The sequence below is a fragment of the Brachionichthys hirsutus genome, chromosome 7 (genome assembly GCF_040956055.1).
Source record: "Brachionichthys hirsutus isolate HB-005 chromosome 7, CSIRO-AGI_Bhir_v1, whole genome shotgun sequence".
NCBI lineage: Eukaryota > Metazoa > Chordata > Actinopteri > Lophiiformes > Brachionichthyidae > Brachionichthys > Brachionichthys hirsutus.
In genome coordinates, this window is record NC_090903.1 from 15,227,269 (window position 1) to 15,250,569 (window position 23,301).

At 54.2% G+C, this 23,301-nt stretch overlaps 2 protein-coding genes across 2 annotated transcripts; both read right to left on the reverse strand.

The window, feature by feature from the left end:
- Positions 1-437: 437 nt before the first annotated feature.
- On the reverse strand, positions 438-15,501 carry LOC137896151 (coiled-coil domain-containing protein 85A-like). Its single transcript, XM_068741679.1, has 6 exons — positions 15,286-15,501; positions 13,917-14,754; positions 11,197-11,254; positions 1,469-1,506; positions 1,122-1,339; positions 438-947 (listed from the first exon to the last, which is right to left on the reverse strand). The coding sequence occupies exons 1-6, from the start codon at positions 15,499-15,501 to the stop codon at positions 438-440; spliced, it is 1,878 nt and encodes a 625-aa protein (XP_068597780.1).
- A 1,336-nt stretch (positions 15,502-16,837) lies between these two features.
- Positions 16,838-23,123, reverse strand: kif11 (kinesin family member 11). Its single transcript, XM_068741265.1, has 26 exons — positions 23,053-23,123; positions 22,117-22,246; positions 21,885-21,982; positions 21,724-21,802; positions 21,460-21,645; positions 21,246-21,370; positions 21,073-21,163; positions 20,738-20,883; positions 20,570-20,666; positions 20,384-20,479; positions 20,198-20,286; positions 20,039-20,126; positions 19,883-19,956; positions 19,689-19,803; positions 19,526-19,597; positions 19,311-19,446; positions 19,004-19,176; positions 18,790-18,912; positions 18,553-18,708; positions 18,318-18,457; positions 18,071-18,231; positions 17,864-17,982; positions 17,558-17,780; positions 17,321-17,478; positions 17,089-17,196; positions 16,838-16,980 (listed from the first exon to the last, which is right to left on the reverse strand). The coding sequence occupies exons 1-26, from the start codon at positions 23,121-23,123 to the stop codon at positions 16,879-16,881; spliced, it is 3,156 nt and encodes a 1,051-aa protein (XP_068597366.1). The 3' UTR covers positions 16,838-16,878.
- Positions 23,124-23,301: the final 178 nt, after the last annotated feature.

Here is a 23,301-nt window from a genome sequence, read left to right on the forward strand (position 1 = left end):
TGTATGAGCTATAAACCGCAAAGACGTCTGAATGCATCAGGCACAAGGCTGGAGGCTCCTGCTCCAAGTCAGCCCCGCCCTCATGCTGACATTCAGTCCCTTCACCACAGCCAAAACGGTATGTAAACGATACAGAATGATACAGACTCTTGTGTTGTCGTAATTAATTGTCGTAGGATAGATATCATATTAGTTGGTTAGTTTAAAAGTGGAGACGACGCTGGCTAAATTGTGTTTATTCTCATTCTCAAAATACTGATCAAGAGAATTATTTGATATTTGCTGCACTGCTTTCCTACCAAGAATATGAAGAACTAGTCTACCTTTGAGAAAGATAAACTCAAGTGTAAGAAAAATAGACTCCTCCACAGTTTCTTCCACTTTTTGAATTTAAAATATAACATATCTAGTTGTCATGTTATTTGCTGTTAAGGCTCTCAGAGAAATTTCTCATCCTCATTGTCTTCCTTGTTGTCAGTTATTGGTGTCAGTGGTACAGGTGAGGGCTGGACTTTCACTTTAAACACGTCCCACTTCTCAGGTAGAACACCTTTGTTGAAGAGGACAGAAGCCAGGTAGGAGAACAACAAGATGGCGGCAGTGGCAGACAGCATGGAGATAGTCTTAACTGGAGCATACTGGATGTAAACACCGTCCTCCAGAGTGCATCCAGGGAAATGTAGGATTGGTTCTAATCCTAATATCGGGTCTCCACTGAGCAGTCTGATCAGCAATCCCACTGGTAAACCCATAGCAGCCCCGTAACCATTGGAAATATTGATGAAGAGGACACAGATGAGTTCAGGGAAGATGACGATGTAGGCCAGTTCAACACTAATGAACCAGAATAAAATGACGCTGTTTTTCAGGTAAGTGAGTGATGTACTAGCCACGCCCACAACCACCACGGAAGCACGGATCACCCACTGAGTCTCTCCATCCGATGCCTGAGGAAGAAGAGTAAAGGGAAGAAGAAGAAGGTTGTGTAGCCCGGTTATACTGGGTTAAAAATATATTACTAAACTGCTCATAAACAATCCAAAGTCTCTAAATCATGCAAACGATGGACAAAGGACTGTCGTTTCCAGCAGTAGATGGTCAGGTCAGGTTCATTTTCTCACCTGGGGCCTCAGGACCTTCTTGTAAATGTTGGCGGTAAAAACAGAAGCTGCAGAAAGCAAGATGGAGTCGCCTGATGACATCACAGCAGCGGCCACACACCCCACGGAGACAATGGCGATGAAGGTCGGGGTGAGGTGCTGCATGGCGATGGGCACAGCCAGAGCGGATTCTCCACGTTCATATGGAGATGGAGAACCATAGGTGGTCTGGTTCCAGTCTGAGGTAAGACCCAAAAAGAAGAGTCAAAAAGGAATCTGTTTGACTGATCCACTTCACTCGATAGGTTTTAAATTCATTTCAGTATGTCTTTATTTTATATTCGAGCACAACACTGCGGTGTGCCTACCTAGAGATACGGGTTTAAAGGTTTGCGTGTCGAACAAGCTGCAAGCACACGAAAATCAGTTATTGTGTTGTTTGTCAAAGTCAGTAAAATGACGTTTGTGCTGATAAAATATGTAACTAGACTAATGTGTGTTTGCACAGGTCTGTCCAAACATTACTGCTTGCAATCTTCTGCACATACAGAGAATTTAGCACTCTGGTCAGGAGTCAGGAAAAAATATTTAATTAATTTTAACATTGAAACCATTTTCCAGAAACTGATTCCAGAATCAGTTAAAAATACACAAACTCTGATTCACTTTGACTTTTCATGGTTGGTGTATATAAAGACACCAAGAACAATCTAGAACCTTTTGGTGCTGATCCAGAACACCGTGTGGACGGCGTAGGTCCAGTTAGGAGGGGAACGAGCTGCTTGGAGGAGGTCTGTGCTCTCCTAGGTTATTCCTGATTTAGACGAGGTGACTAGAAGGTGGAGGGATCTACGCAGTCCTGAATATTTGCTTATTTACTGAAGTAGATCCCATCAGAGCAGCCGAGCTGCCATCGTATAGAGCGCCCGGTGACAGACGTGTTTACGGCGCTGCTACAGATTACCAGCATTCAATCAAAAGTGATCCGTAGAGGCAGGAAGGACATCAGCATACCGTTAAGGAAAGTGACTTTTTATAGGCGAAGCTCACGTCCCATTTCCTCTTCATCGGATGCAGCAGCCGGATTCATTAAGCATTAAATTATTCTCATGTATATCCCAGCATGACTTCACTATGGAAACGGAGGCCGTCCGGGCCTCCGTTTCAGCTGCATCGGTTTCCTGCTTCCCAGGTCGTTTTACTGGTGGAGAGACCTCTCCTGGATGACGAACGCCATTGCAGCTGCAGGAGGGGAGCCAGCAATGACTTCTAGTATCTCTGCGACAAAGACAGGGCGAGGGTTAGACACAGGATCCACATAAAGGGGCGGAGCTTCTCCCGCTCACGGGATCCCAGCTTGCTACGGGCAGAGGCAGGATACCCCCCCAATGTGTTGCCAGCGCAGACAGAAAACCGTTCACACTCAAGCCAAGTCACCTACATTTCCTTTTTTTTGGGAGGAAACCGGAGAAACCCCACGCAGAGACGTTTAAAGTTTCTTAACCACACATGTACCTGAACCGGAGGGACTTCTTTGGCGCGTCCACGTTGTTCGGGAATGAACCAGTCACGTCAGGAGACCTGCTTCGAGTCTGATCCGGCTCCATCCCCTCCCTCCTCCGTCTTTCTGCTGTCTAATCACCTGGCCTCATTAAGCTCCAGCGCCACATCAGGGGCCCGCAGTTTGACACAAAATGGCCGCCTTCTCGCCCTCCCGCTGCCTGGCGAGGAGCTGTGAAACTGGTTTGCGACGCCTCCTCTGCCCCGCCACATCCATCCATCACCGCGCCATTTATCACACTCGTCCGCTGGCAGTCCGATCCATCAGAGCCTGAAGTGCCGCGGCCCGTTGGAAAACTCAGCAGGAGCACAGAGCGGGGGGGGGGGGGGGAAGGAACAGGAGGGAGGGAGGCAGGTGAGCCCAAGCACGGTGTCCTCCGAGGGACAAGCTAGCCTCCAGGGAACTTTTGGAACTGTGGACTTTCCAGCGCATACGGGATGCGAGAGACTTCCTGGAGGACAGTGTGTGTGTGTGTGTGTGTGTGTGTGTGTGCGTGCGCGTCGTCCTCCCTTTCCTCGGCGCCAGAGTTCACGGCCGCCTCCCGACAGGACAGCAGCGGCGACCTTTACCGACAGCGGGAGATGACGTTTCTCTGAAATGTCAGGTGAAATATCGAATCCTGACCTCGGGTCAGAGGTCAACACTTCACCCCCCCCCCCCCCCCCTCCCAGCAAAAAAAAATAAAGCTCCTTTTGACACTCGTCATGCAGCCGGCCAGCCTCTAGCATTGACCAGTGAAGCGTTTCCACACGTTTCCTCAATAAACTGATTTATTGAGTTTATTTCCTGAGCTACGCTAACGTAGCTACGGGGAACAGCCACCCAGAAGTCTTAGACAGAGCCAGAAAAGTTCTTCAAACTTTAGCAACTCCTTAAAAAAAAAGAATCCAACGGTGTCCGTGTCAAACTCAGGATCAGCTCTGGAGCGACCCTCGACTTCCTGGACGCGTGGGTCGCGGTTTATCCGTCCCGTTTCTCCTCCGAAGACACAACAGCTGCTCAAGTTCACGCTCAAGGTCTCCCCTCCTCCGGTCCCATTCTTTCCCCTCCGGAATGAAGGGATAGACGCCGAGATGCAAAGAGAAGGCGCTGAGTCGGCGCCGCCTGCTGCGGGACGCTTTTCCCAGCCATCAATCCTCCGCCGGCGTCTGGCTCCCTCGCCTCGTTAGCTAACGGAATAAATGAAGGCTCGCTCTCGGCTCCTCGGCCATTGTTGTCCCATCGGCTTCCTAATGTTCCTCCTCTCCGTCTTCACCGCCGTTCCCGGGGGAACGTGTATTGATCGCCGACAAGAAACCACACGCAGCTTTCAATCAGCAACACCCGAAGAGAGTCGGCAGCAAGGGGATGTGATGTCATCACCTTCCATACAATGAGGGCGCAGCAGGTAATGAAGGACGACGAAGTAACCGATGGACCCGTGCAGGTTTAACGGGCTTCGTGTCCGAAGGTCCAACAAGTTCTGGGACTTTCCAAAACAGACAATCCAGAATTAACTCTTTGTTCACACGGCAGCTTGCCAGGATACGAAGCACGCCGGAAACTCCGCCGTCCTGGACCTCCCCCTTCGCCCGAGGCCATTTGGCGCGCCCACGTCCTTCAACCAACGGTCGGCTGAGAGACATCTTGCTTTTGGTTCTTAATAAAAAAAATAAAGTTGAAGATGTATTTGGGATGCTGGAAAACATCCCGGCATCCGAATCCGGTACGGATGAAATCTCGAGCTCATCGGCGCGCTTTGTGATTCATTATTTAGCAAGTTACTACATTTTAAGATGAGAGAAAGCGAGTCTTGTTAAAGTCGTCCGACCAGCGTGCTTTGTGAACCTCTGGCTCCATAATCCTCACATCATCAGACGCCGTCCATTCCCGCCATAATTCCCAGACCCTGAGGAGACATCTTAACCCGAGGACAGACAAACGAGACATCGTTTGCTTCCAGGCTTTCACCTGGAGCGAAGAAAATATATCTTTGAGATAACCCATGACTTGAGTGTGTGCCTCTGAGTGCTAAAGGCAGGCCTTGTGATTTGCTTAACGCGCTGCTCCCGCTTCCCAATGATGGACTTCGAGGGGCCGAACGCCTTAATGGTTTTCAGGAAATGCCAGTTTTTGCGCTGAAGGTGGAAATCTGTGTGTAAGTGCAGGTCTCGTCAAAGGATAACCTTCTCTCCTCGCCTCCCTTCTCCTGTGCATTAAAGGGAAAGTGTGTGCGTGTGTGTGTGCTCTGATAGCGTGTCAAAGTGAATTAGCCTCCGCGTGGCGTCCGCCTGGCGCACGCTGCTGCCCTCTGTCCACCACCCTGCATATGTGCCCAAGATTAGAATTAATAACCAGAGCCGCCAATCATCCTTTAATCACAATAACTCTGTCTTCAGGGAGGGGGGAGGTCACGGGCATCTGGGCCTCGGGGTGGCCAATCTGTCTCGGGTCCTGACGGACTCATTTTCAGCGCCGTGGTTGCAGCTGCTGAGGCGAGCGTCTGGAGCGAGCCGCGTTTTAGCGTTAGCGTTAGCGGTTACCTTCCGCGTTCAGGGCGGTCGACTTCGTCCTCCGAAAAGTGAGTGAGCTGAAGTTTGAGAACATTTGCTGCTAACAGCTGCTAGCTAGTTTTTAAATCTACCTGTTGCGGGTCCAACAGGACAACATGTTGCCCCCCCCCCTCCACCGTTAGCTCATTGGGCTAACAGCTAAATTCAGAAACAAAGACAGAACCCACATACTCTGGTTGTACGTTATTACACATTCTGTTGTTCAAACGTGCTCCATATTGATCCAACTCTTCAAAGATTCACCCTTTTTCTCATTCATCAGGCTCAACGGGGCCATCAGCCACCACCACCACCAGCACCTGGACTGCTGCCAAGAAGACATGTCAAAGAGATCAAAGGTCATCTGTCCTGAGCAGCATCAAGATATACATCTCCCTTTGGTCTCCTGACACTGGTGGTGGTGGCCGATGAACTTGGTGAACCCAGACTGGGCTGCTACAAATTAGCAGCGTAAAAAACAAAGTAGAGTAATAATGATGAGCAGGCGTCTCGTAACGCCCTTTTAGCCTTGTCTTTAAGAACAGACACTTTTTCGCTCCCGCTCTGTCCGTTAGCGGCGAGGCGTGGCCGTCCTGCAGCGACCACGTCCCGCTGCTAACGCCCAGACACGTCCCCCAACCGCAACGAAAACAACAGCAGCACATGTCAGGCCCTCAGAGGCCGGCGGCGGCTCCACAAATGATGAGTGAGGCTTGACAAATGAACAATAGATTGGATACATAAATTAGCCCGTTTGTAGCGCCAGCCTTAATGGCTGCCGCCTCGATACCGCAAGATCAATCAGAGGCGTGATCGGAGGGACAGCAAGGAGGGCGCCGGCTGGGACGGGATATTAAGAGGAATGGGGATGAGACGTTGAGAGATGAAGATGAGGAAGAGCGCGCTGAGACTGCCGTCAGTCATTTGAGATGTGTGTGAAGATGAAGAGGAGCGGTTCGGCCGATGGCGTCGGAAAAAGGGTCGTCCAGAGGATTCGGGTTTCACGCGACCGTTTCCGTCCATCCCAATAAAAACAGAGAAAATAAAAATACACACACTGGAGCCTCGGATCACTATATATAAAATATAGATAACCTTAATTATAGAAAAGTACAATAAAGTTATAAAATAAAAACAGTCCATCCATGGCCAGATGGATAAAACACAACAGACGCAGAATTTACCTTCGTTGTTTCAAGTGTGTGACGCAGGAGAAGAGGAGAAAGGAGGAAGGAGGAAGAGTGCTCCTTCAAACATTGATGAGCAGCAGGTGTGGCTGATCAGCTGATTGATGGCAGGCAATCAGGAGAGGAAGAGGAAATGATCAGGCAATAACTCAAGATGGAAACGCTGAAACCTGCAAATACAAACATTCACATTATTCAAATACGAGTCCCACAAAGACTTGCTTAAGGGCGACAGTAAGATCCCGCAGGTCCAAACAAGGCCACGCCTTTGTTTGGACGGCAACGCCCATATTAGGGTACATCCTGGTGTCTCCAGCACCCTCAGGGTTATGGACTATAATTCCAGTCCGTGAATTAAAATCCCTCCAGGCGGGATTTAAACTAACATTGAAACAGGAATCTGATGACGTAATGGGTGCGCGGCGGGTTTCAGCCTGTAATACCAGTAGGTGTCACAAGATGGCAGCAGAACGTAGGGAAAAAACGACGTCAGGGTCTCCAGCCCGGCTTCCGCTGTCGGTCGGTGACATAATCGGTTAGAGGAGGGGTCTCCTGCTGGACGTCACCGGTATCTGCGACCTTCTTACCGCGGTTCTTTGAGCCTTTTCTAGCCGCACACCTTTGAGTGGTCGCCCCCCGGTGGTGTGGAGAATAATGCGGCAGCGACCCATTTCCAAGGCTTTGAGCTGTCGCCTCAGTTTCAGCTGACAGGCGCCACCTGCCGGCTGGACCAGCACAGTGCGTCCGTCTTGAGCTCATAAAAACATGAAATGTAAGTATATGAAAAAAGATTGATTCCTTTGTCTAGTTAACCGTTAAACAAGCCGACATCATTAAAGTGACAAAGATTCAAAAGTAAAGTCACTGAACTTTCTAACGAGACGCGTCGGATGGAAGCTTCGGTTCTGGGACCGCCGGGTTCCTGGTAAACCCTCCCTCGGCACCGATGTTTAAACCCTTTACCTCATTATCACCATGTGACTTGGCTCCATTGCCCCCCCCCGCCTACCGGTACACCCACGGGCGCCATCATCCGTCACACGCTGCTGCTCACCTGCAGGAGGGGGCGGGCTCCCAGCTCTCTCTTAACCACATCAATCAGGCCTAATTGGCCGAAGCCTGCGGAAGATGCTGCGTCGACGTTTTAACAACCTCCCAGGGGAAAGGTGGAAATGAAAACGGCGCGTGGGACAGACGTTTCCTCCCGGGTCGGATACGCCTTCCTGAAGTTACCGACGACCTCTGACGGCCAACAAACACTATCAAAAACATAAACCCGGCAATCTAAACTAATCGATCCGTATTGGCTTCGCACACTGATGATTGATGACCCATAAGGAATCCCATGATGCATCTGTCTCCGGGCCCGACTCTAATTCTTCACTCCCAGTCCATCCTTAGACCGGAAGCTGCATGATGTCATTTACAGGGAAAGCATTAGCGTGCTAGCGCCGGTAGACTTCTACACGTGGGGAGGCTAAACCCTGCCGGTTGTCTGTAAGGTGAAGAGGTTCAGGAAGGAAGAAGAAGGGAAGCAGGGAGAGAGATGAAAGAGATCTGGGAAGGATGATGGAAAGGAGCGGGAGATCTAAGGCAGGGGGGGGGGGCTGCGTTCCGCCGCTCCTTTGAAATGTCACCGAGCCTCATTTGCTCCTCTGTGTTCAGACGATCCATCACCATTTGCTCGACTCCCTTCCATCCGTCTCATCTTGATAGTCTCTCCTCGCATCGCTCCTTTACGCTCTCCTCGCCGCGGCGGTCTTGTTTTTCTTCTCTCTCCTCTCCGGTTCTGGTTCCGTCCTCCCGTCGGGCGGTCCTGGCCGGTTGGACGACGTTTTGATTCGTGTTTAATCGTCTCAGACTAAAATCCCGTCTTCATGATGATGTGAACCTTCTCAGTACCAAGAGGAAATGTGCGTAATCCTAAAAACCCGGCTCTGGACTTCTGGTTCCGGCCTCTTTGGGTCCGTCTTCCTGTATTACAATGATAAAACCCAAACGTATTAACCGTGACGTACCTGGAGCCGACTGGGCCCGTGACTCGAGCTGCTACGAAGCGTTAGCGCTGCTTCCGTCTCCAGACGTGTCCCCCCCCCCCGTGTCCCCCCGTGTCCCCCGCCCCCCTCCAAGGTGTCCTCCAGACAATTTCCAGTGGATTGAATCTTGTGAGACCGGATCGATAGCGGGCCGGCTCCGTGGATCGCACCTTGAAAGCAATGTCATCCTCTGTTAGCGCCGGCTGAATGGAATCAGATTACTTACAAGTCTATCACACACACACACTCTCACACACACGCACACGCACACTCACACACACACTCACGCACACACACACACACACACATGTTCATCCCTTCAGATCCCAGGCTGCTCTGAGGTCAGCAGAAGCTGACCCGGGTTCTGATCCTTCTGCTTCTGGAATCATCTAAAGCCCCGAAGGCGACGACGGCCGATTTCCCGCCGCACTGAAACACACACCTGCCGTCCCCTCCGCCCCGTGAACGCGCCTCACCTGCAGCGGGCCGCGGGCCATTTCTCTCTTATCCAATCAAATCACAGCATGTCTGGTTTGGAATCCCTCCTCCTCTTCATCAGTCTCTTTGTCTGACACATCGGCTTCCGTCTGGTCGCCGTGCCAACCGTTTCACGCCCAGCGGAGCCGCTCGGTCCTCCGCCCCGTGGGCCGCTTTGGAACGACAGAACACGGCAAAGTCGATGGAACGCCGGCCTTTCCAGAGACCATTGTGGTTGAGTAATGGATGGAGAACCCGTTGCCATGGTGACTGACTCGGCTCCTCGTGGCCGCAGCAACGGTAATTAATCTGATTGTGTCCTTTGGAAATAAGAAAAATCAATCAGATGAATGTGAGCGACACAAAAGTGTGTCGACGGCGCCGGGAGGGCCGGATCCGTTAGCGACAGACGGGATCGCAGGATTTTAATAATCCAGTAATCCATTGATTATTGTGACGATTCATCAAAAAAAAAATATAGCTATAGCTAATAATTATATGAAAAAATAACGCAGGTTCATGAATTCATCCTCAGGGGACCATGAACCATGAAGTCTGGTTTAATCCGAGTTTGATCTCTACACCGGGCTAATCCTGATTTAATCTGTTTTTACATCTGGTCTGAAGAAGGCCCAGATTAGGAGATTAAATTACTAGTAATTCAGTTTTAATGCTTCATTTCTGATCCAGTTCTACGGATGGACCCTCCTTTTCCCTTTTTAATCTTCCTCATCGCCTCTTCCTCCGTCCCGCCGCTGCACAATAACGGACATTTGTTTCCCCTGTAATCCGCCCGGCTCGGCTGTTGATCCGGTTCTGCATGGCAATAATCCGGTCTGTTTGCCCACCGCCGCCCGGCGCGGATCAACACGGGAAAAGATATCAAGTCACATTTCTTACTTTGTGCCATTTAAAATGCAAAAGTATTGAATTATCAATGTTAGAAATTGATCCACACAATGATCAATCAGATAAAGAGTAAACTCGGAATAACGAAGTCTTTGGGAACGGTCGTGAGGAACTCCGGGAACGTCTCCTCTTTGTCGCTCCCGTGCTATCAGAGCCAAGGTGAGAAATCAGATTTAATCCCAAATCTTTGGTCGATTTGAGCAGCAGTAAATAAATAGAACATCAATTACCCCGCAGGCCGACGACGCTCATTGATTTCAGATCGAATGCCATGGATCAATACGCTACAGCAACGACGCTAGAAGTAGCCACATGAGCGCTAGTCTTGGGTTAGCACTGGATATGACTATCAGCTTTCAAGGGCTCTTTGTTGTAATCGATTGATTTGATCAGCAGCGGAATGTCGGAGGGAGCGGCGGCGATGAAGGTTGGCGCCGACAGGAAGTCTGCATTGATCAGGAGGGATCGATGATCAATGAAAGTCATCCTGATCCATTCTCGCCGTTGTGAAAGTCGGTCAACCAACAGAAACGGGATCGATCCAGCTTTTACATTCAGACTTTATTATTATTATCGTTACACATACTTATATATACCAAGAAGTCAAAAATAATAACTGCAGTTATATATTTATAAAACTTCAGAAGCCGCCAAATCTACAAACGCACCGACGGGATGAAGAGGTCATCATCATCATCATCATCATCGTTTCATGTGCTGGTGAAAATCCTGCTGAGCCTCGCGGCTGTTAAAGAGGAAGTCAAATCCGAAACACGACACAAACCCGGGAAGTCAGAAGGTCAGAAGGTCAAAGGTCATTCCTGGTGAAATCCTGACCTTGGATTTGGCGTTTTTGGGATCTTTCAGCGGAAGCAGCAAACGTGACGGCGTTTCAGAGGCGTTCTATTTCAAAAGGTGCCCCCCCCCCCCCCGTCCCCCGTCCCACTGAAAATAGAGCTCCGGCGCCCGGAGGACGGACCGACCAACCCGGACGGATCAAAGTTCTGATTGGAACCCGGGAAGGCGGGTTTACGACTGAGGCGAGCCCCGATCCACCCAAACGGTGACATTCAGTTCATCCCGGCGTTCCGCAGGGAGCGTACGGCGGCAGCGGGGCCGATCCTGCGTTCTCGTGTTTGCCCTTCACTGCTTGATTTGGAATTTGCCGTTCATTGATCGGCCCGCTTCAGCATCGATCCGCTCGTCTTCCCGTCCGTCCGTCCGTCCGTCCTGCTAATAACCCCCCCCCCCCCTGTCCTCTCTCTGGAGTGTGTGATGTCACGGCGGCGTGCGGCGGCGTGGCGCGGTCAGGAGGAATCAAAGCTGAAAGACAAGGAGGAAACTGTTGCCCCGTGTGTGTGTGTGTGTGTGTGCACGCGTGTGCACGTGGCTCACCTGTCCCAGAGGTTCACACTCCTGCAGGAGTTTGTGCAGCAGCCAGCAGAAATCAGAGCTGCAAAAGAAATCACCAGAAATAACGAGTTAAAATTAGTTCAGCGGCTTCCTGTGTGAGATCTGTTAGAGGTGAACCGTCAGCAGGTACGCAAGAAGGTACACAAGAAGGTACACCAGAAGGTACACTCGTGTGTCTGTGTGTGTGTGTTTGTGTGTGTGTGTCTGTGTGTGTGTTTGTGTGTGTGTCCGTGTGTGTTTATGTGTGTGTTTATGTGTGTGTCCGTGTGTGTGTGTGTGTGTGTGTGTGTTGTGTGTGTGTGTGTTTGTGTGTGTGTCTGTGTGTGTGTTTGTGTGTGTGTGTCTGTGTGTGTGTTTGTGTGTGTGTTTGTGTGTGTGTGTTTGTGTGTGTGTGTCTGTGTGTGTGTTTGTGTGTGTGTTCGTGTGTGTGTTCGTGTGTGTGTTCGTGTGTGTGTGTGTTTGTGTGTGTGTGTCTGTGTGTCTGTGTGTGTGTTCGTGTGTGTGTTCGTGTGTGTTCGTGTGTGTTCGTGTGTGTGTGTGTGTTTGTGTGTGTGTGTCTGTGTGTTTGTGTGTGTGTTCGTGTGTGTTTCTCCTGCATTTTGTGGGTCCTTCTTCTGCAGCTTGAATGAAACAGATCAGAAGCGAGGATGTAATTAAACGAGACAATGGAGTCTAATTCAACAAAGCATGTTGCTACACACACACACACACACACACACACACACACACACACACAGAGGGTGAATAGGCTGCATGTACTTGACTACATGAAACAGGTTTACAGCAAACACCTGGATGTTTCATTTTATTGTGTGTAATTCTACAAAGGACATTTATTAAAAGTAGTTTAAAAAGCGCCACCAATCCGCCGGGCGTGGGCGGGGTCACCGGCGGTCACACCGATTCTGAGAGACACAACAACCGTCGGTGACAACACGTCGCCACGGTAACACACAACGCATCAGCCCGTCAGCCCGTCAGACAATTTATAAATCGTTTATATTCAATCAAAATCAAACTCATCGTTACACAACATGTTTGTGTTGGATTAAAACTAGGAAGCTGATTAAAACACACACACACACACACACACACACACACACACGCACACACACACATGCACACACACACACACACACACGCACACACGCACACACGCACACACGCACACACGCGCACACACACACACACACACACACACACACACACACACACACACACACACACACACACACACACACACACACACACACACACTTGTCTAACTGGGGGAACAGATTGCGTGGACTTTAGCTAACTGACGTTGAGGGTCATGATTTACCCCCCCCGCCCCCCGAGGGAACAGCCAACAAACCCTCCCTCTGTCCCGCCACCCTGGCAGACCAGCATGAGGGAGCAGAAACCCACATGAAGAGACGCTGCAGCAGATTTGAACCGGAACCGACCCAATTAACCTGCTGGACGGAACCCAGTTCACAGAAGCCCCGCCCAGTTCACAGGAGCCCCGCCCAGTTCAACCATTGATTTACAGTCACTAATCAGCGTGATTCAAACGTGATCGATTGACCTCCCGAAGACGTCAGAACCTCATCGGTTCTTTAGTTTAGGTCCAGACGAAGCGACGGATGCTCAGAGGAATGTCCCGGAGACAGCGAGAGGACGGTTGTGAAGACCGTCCCCTTTACCCCAGGACTACAACTCCCAGCGCCGACGGAGCGTTTGATCAATAGCGGACGCTGTGATTGGCTGACAAGAACTGGGTGCCGGACAAATTGGGAATCTTAAATACAGGAAGTGTAACGTCTCCTTTAAAAAGAAGCCGCTCGACGAGGCGTCCTCTCTACTTCACCTCGCTGCAGGTGATGAGGCGACGTTGCCCTGACAACAGCATCCATCCAGGCGATTCGAAAATTTTGAAGTAAGTCACATGACCCCGGCAGACGGAGGGAAATGTCCCCCGTCCTGATCACGAAGGGGTTCAGCTCGCGAGGCCTCGTTGATGTCCAGAGACAGGATGCATCATGGGAAGGAGGTCACTCACACACACACACACTCACACTCACACACACTCGGGGCCATTAGCAGATGAATGATGACTCTCTCTTCTTCGATTGGCTGCTGAGCTGATTCTGCTCAGGTGTGATGTAAGAGCTACAAATCCGCTCAAATTTGGACGATGATGTAAATTATGTAACGTAATGAAATGGACGGATTTAAAAGTTCATCCATCGCGACTCCAACCGCCGGCCAGTCAGGAGGCCGAAACAGCGTCGGTGAGACGGGCGGGGGCGAGGGACGTGAGGAATGGGAGGAGCTAAAAACGCACGAGGGAGAAGCGACCACGACTTTCAGAGCAGAAAGTCGAGTCCACAGAGACACGAAGAGGAGGAGGGGCCTGGTGGCGCTAAACGTAGCTTAGCTTCGGCCAAAGGCTGCAAAAGATCTGCAGCTAAATGCTAACGCCGCCATGAGCGAGCAAGCTAGCCTGGCTTAGCTAGCGCTGCTTAAACACATGAGGGCTGGGGTCGGCGTCAGAATCAAACAGAATCAGATCAAACGGGTTCATGACGAGCGTCTCCGGACTCACGGGCGCCGCGCCGCGTCCATCATCTCCACGCCGGATGGCGTCGCCGGTCACCCCGCCTCTCCCAAGGCTTCTCTGGATGAAGCAAAACACGAGACGAGAGTTACCCGGCGCCTACCGTCGTACAGGCTCCTGTGGTGGGGGGGCACGTCTCCCCCTACTGCCGTCCTCTGACCGCCGTCCCGGTCCAGGGACCCGCTGCTGCCCCGCCTCCCTTTGCCGTTCGGTTCCCCCGATCTGCAGTGAGAGTGACGGTGGCGCCGGGCGGAGTCCGGACTGCCGGCGATCACCCGTCCTTTCCTCGGGTTCTCTGGACTTCCCCGGGCCGCCCCCGCGGCGTGGCCCGGCTGGAGCCGGTGACTCGGCGCCGACGGCTGCTTCTGGACCGGTTTGGGCTGGGGGTCACACGGTGGCCTGCTAGGAGACCTGCCACGTCCCTCCAGGGTGCATCCCCGAGGTCCACACGGGTCCGGGCAGGTGAGGGACCCCCCACGGGGACGGCAGGCCCGGGGGGCCGTGTCTGCGGGGTCACACACATCGTATCCGGGGCCCGGCGGGGGGGGGTTGAGGCGGGGGTTGTCAGGACTACCTGTGCCCCCCGAGCTGGAGGTGCTGCTCCCGTCCCCGACGTCCCGCAGCAGGCCCGGTGCTGGAACGCCTCCAGCGCCCCCCTGCCCGCCCCCGCCCCCGCCCCCGCCCGCCGCCCGCTCCTCCTCCAGCATGAGGCACACCTCCTTCAGCTCCAGGTTGTCCCTCAGGACCTCCAGCTGGCGCCGCTCCAGCTCCTTCAGCTTCTGCAGGTAGACGGCCACTCCCCCCCCCACCAGGGCGGCGCTGTGGCGGCCCAGGCGCTGCCACTCCCGCGCCGCCCGCCTCCCCTTCTGCCGGTCGTCATCCAGGAAGCAGCAAAGGTCCCGCAGCTCCTGGTTGTCCTCCTGCAGCTCCCGGTTCACGTCCTGGTTCAGAGGAGCACACGGCGCAGCACGGTGAGGGGCGGGGCCTCGGCCTAATGACGGATTCCCTTTGATGTCGGTGTTTGATCAGAAGACTCTCAGTAACGGCGGGTTCTCCTGGATCTGGATCCAGCAGCAGAACCAGAACCTCCTTTGTGGAGGAGACAAACGTTTAAAGTCGTCCCTTCGGACGCTCTGGCGGCCTTTTGAAACCGGAAGTGATCGTTAAACAGCCAATCAACATCCTTCAAATAAAATCCTAAAAAACGAATCAATAAAGAGATGAAAACACATCGAGTCGTCTCAAAACTTCTTTGATCAACTGCATCTGAAACAAATATTAAATTTAGAGTTTCCACTCGAAGAAGGTCACGAGACCGTCTGCGCGGATCCGCGTCCTTTACGCAACAAGTTGGGCTCACGTCTCACTCCGAGGTCATTTTAGGATCCAATCAGAATGTTTGGAACCCGGTGGGGCCGGGGGGGGACCCGGGGGGGACCCGGGGGGGGCCCGGCTCCCCGGCTCCATCTCACCTTCAAACCCCGGATTTCGTCCAGGTGCTGCTGGAGTCTCCGGTTCACCTCCCGCATCAGGTTGCCGTGCTCCACGATCACGCGCCTCTTCTCCGCCTCCGCCCCTCGCAGCCTCCGGAGCAGCTCCTCGTTGCTCCGCTTCAGCTGCTCCTCGTCCTCCGCCGGAGTCTCTGCACCTTCGGTCGGACGCGGCTGCTGCTGCGCGCCTCCGTCCATCCTCCCGACCTGGGTAGTAAAAAGTCCTGCGGGCAGCGAACGCAACGCACCGAACGCACCGGGCACGCACGCGCTACTTGGGTTCTCCCCGCCCTCCTCGTGTCCGCGGGATTACATGGCGTTCATTTCACGCCCCCCGCTGTTTGACATCGGTGTGACGCCGCCGTGTTTTTTTTGGGGGGGGGGGGGGGGGGGGTTCTATCCAGGTGCATGCCGGCCACCTGGCGAGCGCCCTCCGCTCAGTGCGCCTATAAGGGGGGGGGGCTGCAGGTGAATATCCGGAGAGTGAGGGGCCCCCCCCTGCGTCGCTCACCTGACGCCTGTTTGTCTTGTTGCGCCACCTGCCGTCCGGTTCTGGTCTCTGGCTCGAACCTCACGTTCAGAGGCTTTCACTGTGATGACGTCATTCACGTTTAAACTGGAGAAGCACTCAGAGAGCAGCTCGTTCCCCTCCTAACTGGACCTACACGGTGATCCGGATCAGCACCAGAAGGTTCTAGACTGTTCTTGGTGTCCTTACACACCTACCATGAGAACCATATCAGAACCTTTTATGAGTTTTCTTTCTGGAAAACCTCTGTTCTAAGTAAATGGGAACATCCAGATGTTTCTGCATCCGGATCGCTCTCAGGATTTAGTGGGATCTAAATTAGACCAAAACCATCTCCAGACTTCATTCATCAGAAACAGAACCTCCCTGGCGGCTTAATAACAAATAGGACAAATATAAACTGGTCTTGAACCAGCAACCCCCCCCCAAAAAGAAAAAAACGGATCTAACTTCCTGATGTTGGTCAAACTATGCTATGAACCTTGCGGCTTATATATGGATTTTTCCCGTTTTCACTAAACCAATAAAATTGCCGAACCGGTCAAGTGAAACAACGTAACTTTTTAGTTTACAGTTCAGGTTAAATCGATTTAAACAACCAAAACAGTCAGACTGTAAGAAAGGGGCGATGCTCTCCAAGTTTAGCTTGCCTCGTGTCCGTAATTTTTTTGGCTTTATTCACTATGAATCGGACCCTTAGCAAGTGTTTTTTGGCAATTGATGTGATGTTAGTCAATAAACAATTTTTTTTTACTGTTTACCATAATTTTTTTATTTTTGTTACAAGACGTGTTTCGATAAAGCGTTTGTAAAGATCATTTATTCAACATACCGGTGCGTATAAATATGTATGTATAAAATGGTTTTTCCTCTACAAATGTACTGGGTGCGGCTTATATTCAGGTGCGCTCTACAGTCCGGAATTTACGGTATAATAAATCACCGACGTGCGAGGAGAGAAAACAAACCTTTTTATTATAAACAGGACTAAAATTATAAAGGAAGTAAAACAAAGACAAACATACACAGAACACATGAAAAGAGTTTTAATTCAGGCAGCGGAGGGGCAGCCTGGACTTCAGCGGCGTCGACTCGTTCTCCGCCGCTTTGGGCCGCGCCCGGTTCTTCTTCTTGTTGTTGCCCTTTTTCTGGGAATGAGAAACAACAAAAGTTGCTACGCTAGCATGTCCCGCCAGGCTAACTAGCGTGCTAGCCCCACAAAGACGCCCTATTTTGTTGCCGTTTTTGCCGCTCACCTTGAAGAAGGGAAGACGCTCGCTCTCGTTGAAGACGAGGTTCTCGTCGATGAAGGACGGCTCGGTGGTCCAACTTTCACTGCAAGCGCTCAGGTCCTCCAGCGAATCCTACGCATCCGACGGGGGTCCAACAAAACACACAAAATCACCGGCGTGCCGACACGAGTCCGACTCCGCTCGGAGGATTAGCCGACGTGCTAAAGCTAGCTGTAGCAGGTGCAAATGGACGTACGTAGTCCACCTGGCTGCGTTTGTCCTCCTCGTCCTCCACGGCGGCCTGAAGCTCCTCCTCCTCCTGCTGCCGCCGCAGACTCTCCAGCAGCTCGGCACGCCGCGGCGGCGTCGTCAGCTGCGCGGGGTAGACGAAGTCGCGCCGCTGAGGGGTGACACCTGAAGGCAGAGACCGGTAGAATCACGTCTCCGAGCCGGACGGCCCCGACGCGGACGCAGGAAGACGTCGGACGCATACCGGTGGGGACGTCCTGCTGCAGCTCGTCCTGCAGGAAGCCGCGGACCAGCCGCTGGCTGTTCTCCACCTGGTTCTGGAGCTCCGCTTGCTGCTGGTCCAGCGCGCCCTGGTTCCGGGGGGTCTGGTCCTGCACCGCCGTCAGGCCCCGCCGCATCTCCTCCCGCCGCGCGGACAGCTCCTCCTCGGCCTTTTGGACTTGTCGGGCGCCGAGCGTCTCCACGTTCTGGAAACACGTCGGACGGGAGCTTCAGTCGTCGGTCACACGAACGCCGGCCGGTCCAAATGAAACTCATCCGGGTCGTTTACCTGCCGGAGCGTCCCGGTTTCAGAGTGAAGCGTCCCCGTCAGGGACAGCCGAGCCCGGGCTTGGGTCTCTGCGTGCTCCCGGGTTCTGGAGCGCCACCGGAGATCCCGTTCCATCAGACCTGCGGTCACAGACAGAGCAGCGACTTGGATGCAGCCCGATCGGACCTCGGGTTCGGGTTCTAGACGGAGACGGGGCGGCTTCGGTACCAGAAACGGAGCTCTGGAGGTCGTGGCAGCGGCTCGACATCTCCTCCAACGTCTGCTGACTGTCGTCCACCGAGCGGTGCAGAGAGGAGGCCAGCCAGGAGGTGGCGGCGGCGCGGAGGTCCGCCCGGGCCGAGATCTCCTGCTCCAGCGCGGAGCAGCCGCTGGACGGAGACGAGACGAAGAGACGGACGATGGCGGCGCCGAGTCTCCAAAAGAACGTCCGTTTGTAAAACGAGACGCGACTCACCCGTCGATGTTCCTGTGCAGGACCTGCAGAGGAGTCGTCAGAGACCTGGAGGTGGCGCACAGGTTAGTGAAGTCCCTCTGGGCCTCCGTGGACAGACGGTCGAGCTGGTCCTGCAGGCACTGGACGGTCTGCTTCATGCCCTGAGGGGGAGGAAGCAGCGGGAGCTGTGACGGGCCGATCGGGGCCCCGCCCCCTCCGTTGCCGTGGACGCCGCCGTCCACAGACCGGGTCTTACCGCCTGCTGCCTCTCATTGGCCCGCTGGATCTCCTGCTCCAGCTCGTCGCGCTGCGCCAGCAGCGAGCTCGAGTTCTGCACGGCGGCTTCCCGAAGCGCCGCCAGGTCCCGCACCAGCCCGTTGAAGAACACGCCCTCGTCCTTCATGGCCTCCACCTGGGGAGGGGGGGGGGGGGCGAGAGCGGGCGTGAGGACGGCGTCCAGGACAGGTGGCGGAGGACGGGACAGAACACGGACCTGATTGGCCAGATCTCGCTGCATCTCCGCCGTGGCCGCCAGACTGTCTTTGATGTCTGTGATGGCGGACAGACTCCGGGTCTGAGAAACGAGCGCCTCCTCCACGTCCTGTTGATGCTCCGCCTACAACCACAGGGCCAATCAACAGGCAGGAAGTCAGGAAGCGGCGTTCTGCTTGGATGGACGCCGCCCGCCGAGGTCGTCCGGCGCTCACCAGCAGCAGCAGCAGCGTCTCCTTGTCCTGAAGACACACGTCTTCCTGTTGCTGCACCTTGGCCTGGCAGCGGCGGACGCCGTCGGCCACCGCCCGGCCGACGGCGTCCGCGACGGACTGAACGGCGTTCAGACCTTCCTGCAGAGCCGCCTGGTTCATCGCCAGCAAGCCGTCTGCGACAGGCAGACGGTTAGAAACGCCGGATTTAAGCCCGACGCTAAACAGCAGCAGCTAAACGGAGGCGTGGCGGATCAGGGCGTGGCAGATCAGGGCGTGGCAGATCAGGGCGTGGCGGATCAGGGCTCACCGACGGCCTGGGCGTAGCCGCTCAGCATCCCGCTCCGCTCGGCGCCTTGCTGCTGGACGCAGCGCTGCAGGTCACAGAAGGCGGCGTCCATCTGCTGGGCGAAGCTCCACTGACTCCGCCTGTTGTGCTGCTCCACCTGCAACGGACAACCGGGCGCTTGTTAGCCCCGCCTGCGCCGCCGAGGCTAACGAGCTAACGCTTGCGTGAACGCCGACCTTGGCCTTCCGCTCCAGCTTGTCGTGGAGGCCCGACACGTCGCCGGTGCTGGCGCCCACGGTGCTCAGCAGCTGGAAGAGGAGGAGACACGGGACACGCCCACCCAAAGGTCGTCACCACGGAGCAGCAGGACGGGTCAAGGGGGGACGAAGCGGGACCAACCTGTCCCGCGGCGCTGTACAGCGTCTCCTGGGCCGCGGCGAGGCTGGAGCAGACGAACTCCTCCTGGTTGAGCTTCTGCTCCGTCTGCCGGAGGATCCGGCCGGTCGCCTCCAGCCTGCCGGGAACGAGAGGAAATCAATACGGTGGAGCGACCGATCCGTCCGGCGGCGTCCGCGCTCGCCCGCCGGCCTCACCTCTGCTGCTTCTCCTCCAGGTGGGCGGAGCACAGCTCCAGCTTGGTCTGACTCGCCGTAAACAACTCCATCACCTGCAGGCGGCGACAGAGAGGCGGTCAGGACTCCGCCCCCTCCGAGCTAACGCCCCGATAAGCGTCGAGCCGGCACGCGTACCTTCCTGAGTTCCTCCTCGACCACGGCGATCCGGTCCGTGTACTCGGACACGAGCGCTTCCTGGGAGCTGATCTGGCCCGTCATGGTCCTGAAACGGCGAAGGATGAAGGTCAAACAGGAAACCGGCTCCCGGTTTCCTGTTTGAAGCGCGAAACCTACGCGTAGTTCTCAGCCGAAACGTAAACGCCGTTCTTCTCCCGCGTGGCCGCCAGGTCCCGCTTCAGCCGCTCGATCTCCTCCGTGTATTCCTGACGGGACACAAACACGCGGAGACGCGTTCAGGCCGACCCGCCCGACCCGAAGGCCCGACCCGAAGGCCCGACCCGGAGCGTCTCCGGCCTCCACCTTGATCAGCGCCCTCTTGGTGAGCTTCTGGTTGACCTCGGGCTTGTTCACGATGTTCTTGGCTCTGCTGGCGTACTCCAGCGTGCTCAGGGTCTCCTGCACGGAAACAGACATCCGTCCGTCAGCGGCGCCGGCCGGCCGACCCGGCGGGAGACGTCAGCGGGGTCAGAACAGAACAGAACCGACCTCCATGTTGCTGGACGAAGGCGACACCGTGGCGATGATGGACGTCTTCGTCCGCCCCCCCAGCGAGTCCTGGAGGATCCTGGTCAGCTTTGACTCCCTGCGGGGGAGAGTCCCCGTTTCAGCGCCGGTCACGCCGTGCCGATTCTGTTCCGGGTCTTGGCGACGCACCTGTACGGCACGTGAGGCCTCTTCTCCACCAGCGCCGTGATCACCCGCCCCAGAGTCAGCAGCGACTGGTTGATGTTCCCCGCCTCCCGAGCGCGCTTGTCCACCGCGCCCGAACGCCCGATGTTCTCGCTGCCAGCCAGATCCACCTGCAGGGGGGGCGGGGTTACTGCGTGCTGACGAGCACAGGTACGCTCTTCACAAAGGTCCATTTAATACACTGATAATGGGACCTTCTGTTGACGATGTAACCCGATACTCTAACCAGTTCGCCTCCGACGCCGCCCCGGGACTCTGAAACGGCGTTTTCTACGGCGTCGAAACTGAAATCTTCTCACCAGGTTGAGTTTGCCGATCTTCACCAGCTCCTCCCCGTCCAGCGTCGTCTCCTTCATGTGGATGGTGACCGTGAAAACGGAGTGCGAGCGGCTGCACCGACACAGGAAGGAGACGGTCACTGCGGCCGCCGCGCCAGCCCCGCCCAGGTGCGCCGGCCCGTGAACGCCGTTACCTGGAGTACGCGTTCATGAGCGTGGACGCCGTCCTCCTCTTGGCCGACCCTCGCTCCAGGATCTGATAGACCTCGTCCTTGTTGTGGACCGTCACCTCCTCGAGGCCCTTCACCACGACGCCTCGCTGCAAAAGCAAAGCGCAGACGCCGCGGCGCCGCCCGGTCATCGGTGGAACCGGACCGCGGCGTCGCGTTACGGCTTTTGATGCTCTACTTTGTTGCGGGGGTCGTCGAAGAGGAGCAGCCGCTCGCTGACGTCCTCGCTGGGACTGAGCAGGTCGAAGAGCTCCTCGTTGTAGATTTCCAGCAGCGACACTTTGACCGAGAACTCCGTCCCGTTCTCGGAGAGCTTCTCAAAGATCTGGTGGAGCGTTCGGGGAATGATTCCAGCCAGCGGGTCCTGAGCGAGCAAACAAACGTTCAGCGCCCTGCTGCGGACGGACCCGGGACCAGCGGGCAGCACCGGGACGGGCCCCACCTCCTCCCAGGTGAACTGCTCGTCCGGACTCCGCTCTCCTTCCATGGTGAAGGTCTTCCCCGTTCCGGTCTGTCCGTACCTGCAGGAGAGAACAGAACCGTTTGAGTTCACGCGAACCAAACGTGACTAGAGTGTAAAAGTAAAACGAGACGTGCTCTCACGCAAACACCGTGCAGTTGTATCCCATAATGACCTCATCCAGGATGGGGCAGACGACACTCCTGTAAACGTCAATCTGTTTGGCGGGGGGGCCGAACACCTGAGAAGACAAAAGCATGTTCCCACATCGGTCCCGATACCGGCCCGATACTTCTCACACACCAGACAGAACCCAGAGAAGAAGCTCCTCCCAGAACCAGTGATTGGACGTCAGAACGCTCGGCGTCTGCTCACCATGTCGAAGGTGTAGGTCTTCCTGGTCGCCTTGTCGTTCAGCCCCCCCGTCTTCACGATCACCTCCTTCCTGTTTGCTTCGCACTCGATGACGCCGTACGAGGACTTTCGCTCCATCGTGTTGAAGGGCCTGAAATGACGAGAACACGGCTGAAGGGGGCGACACGAAGGCTGGGACCGGTCCAAGAGTCAATGGTTCCGGCCAGTAGATAGAATGTTAGAGTACAAGTACAGTCAGACAGCAGCATGTATTACAGTACATCAGACAGTAGCATGTATTACAGTACATCAGACAGTAGCATGTATTACAGTACAAGTACAGTCAAACATCCTGTCTAAGAGGAGCATTTCTAAAAAGCCCTTGCGGTCTTGTTTCCGTTGAAAGTCCTTCGTACATAAATCATCGACATTTAACAATACAAATAAAACTAATATTAAATTACTCCACAGATGCAAAATAACAATAAATTAAAATTATTTGCTCATCAATAAAAAATAGTTCGAGTAAATAGTATTAATAAAAAAAAAAGTACAAATACATTTTAATGTTATATTTATCTAGTGATTTTGACTAAAAGAGTTACTTAGCATTTAGCTTCAACTAACAGAACCCTGATTGATCATAAAAACAGTGGAAAAAACGAACTGGGGGGGGGGGGGGGGGGGGGGCGCAGTTCTAGTGCCTCGCGGTAGGGGGCGCCGTGATCCCAGGGATTCTATTTGATCTCGTCTACTACAAATTCTGACCCTTGATTTGACTGCAGAGAAAGAAGAAAACTACTATAAACAAGTTATTGATGCTTTTGTTCAGAGGGAGCAGACAGCAGCCCCCCCCACCCGGCCCTGAACAGACCTCAACCCCCCCGCAGGAGGCAGCGCCGTGTTAGCCTTCAGCCTTCCAGCCTCCAGCAGTAAAAGCCGCCTTTGTGTTCGTACCTGCACCGGACGACCACCTGGATGTTTCGCCCCTTTTCTTGCTTCATTCCGCTCACACAATGTGACGCCATTGTGAAACACAAAGCTCTCCTCCGCAAAATTAGATTTAAATCTGCAAAACAAAACTTTTCTTTTAAGAAAATACCGGCAACAACGGGCTAACTAGAATAGCTACTCGTTGACATGGCAGCAGCAGCTTACCCAACGAGCGACTAGCAGCGAAGATAGCGCGGTAGCTAGCTTAAAAAA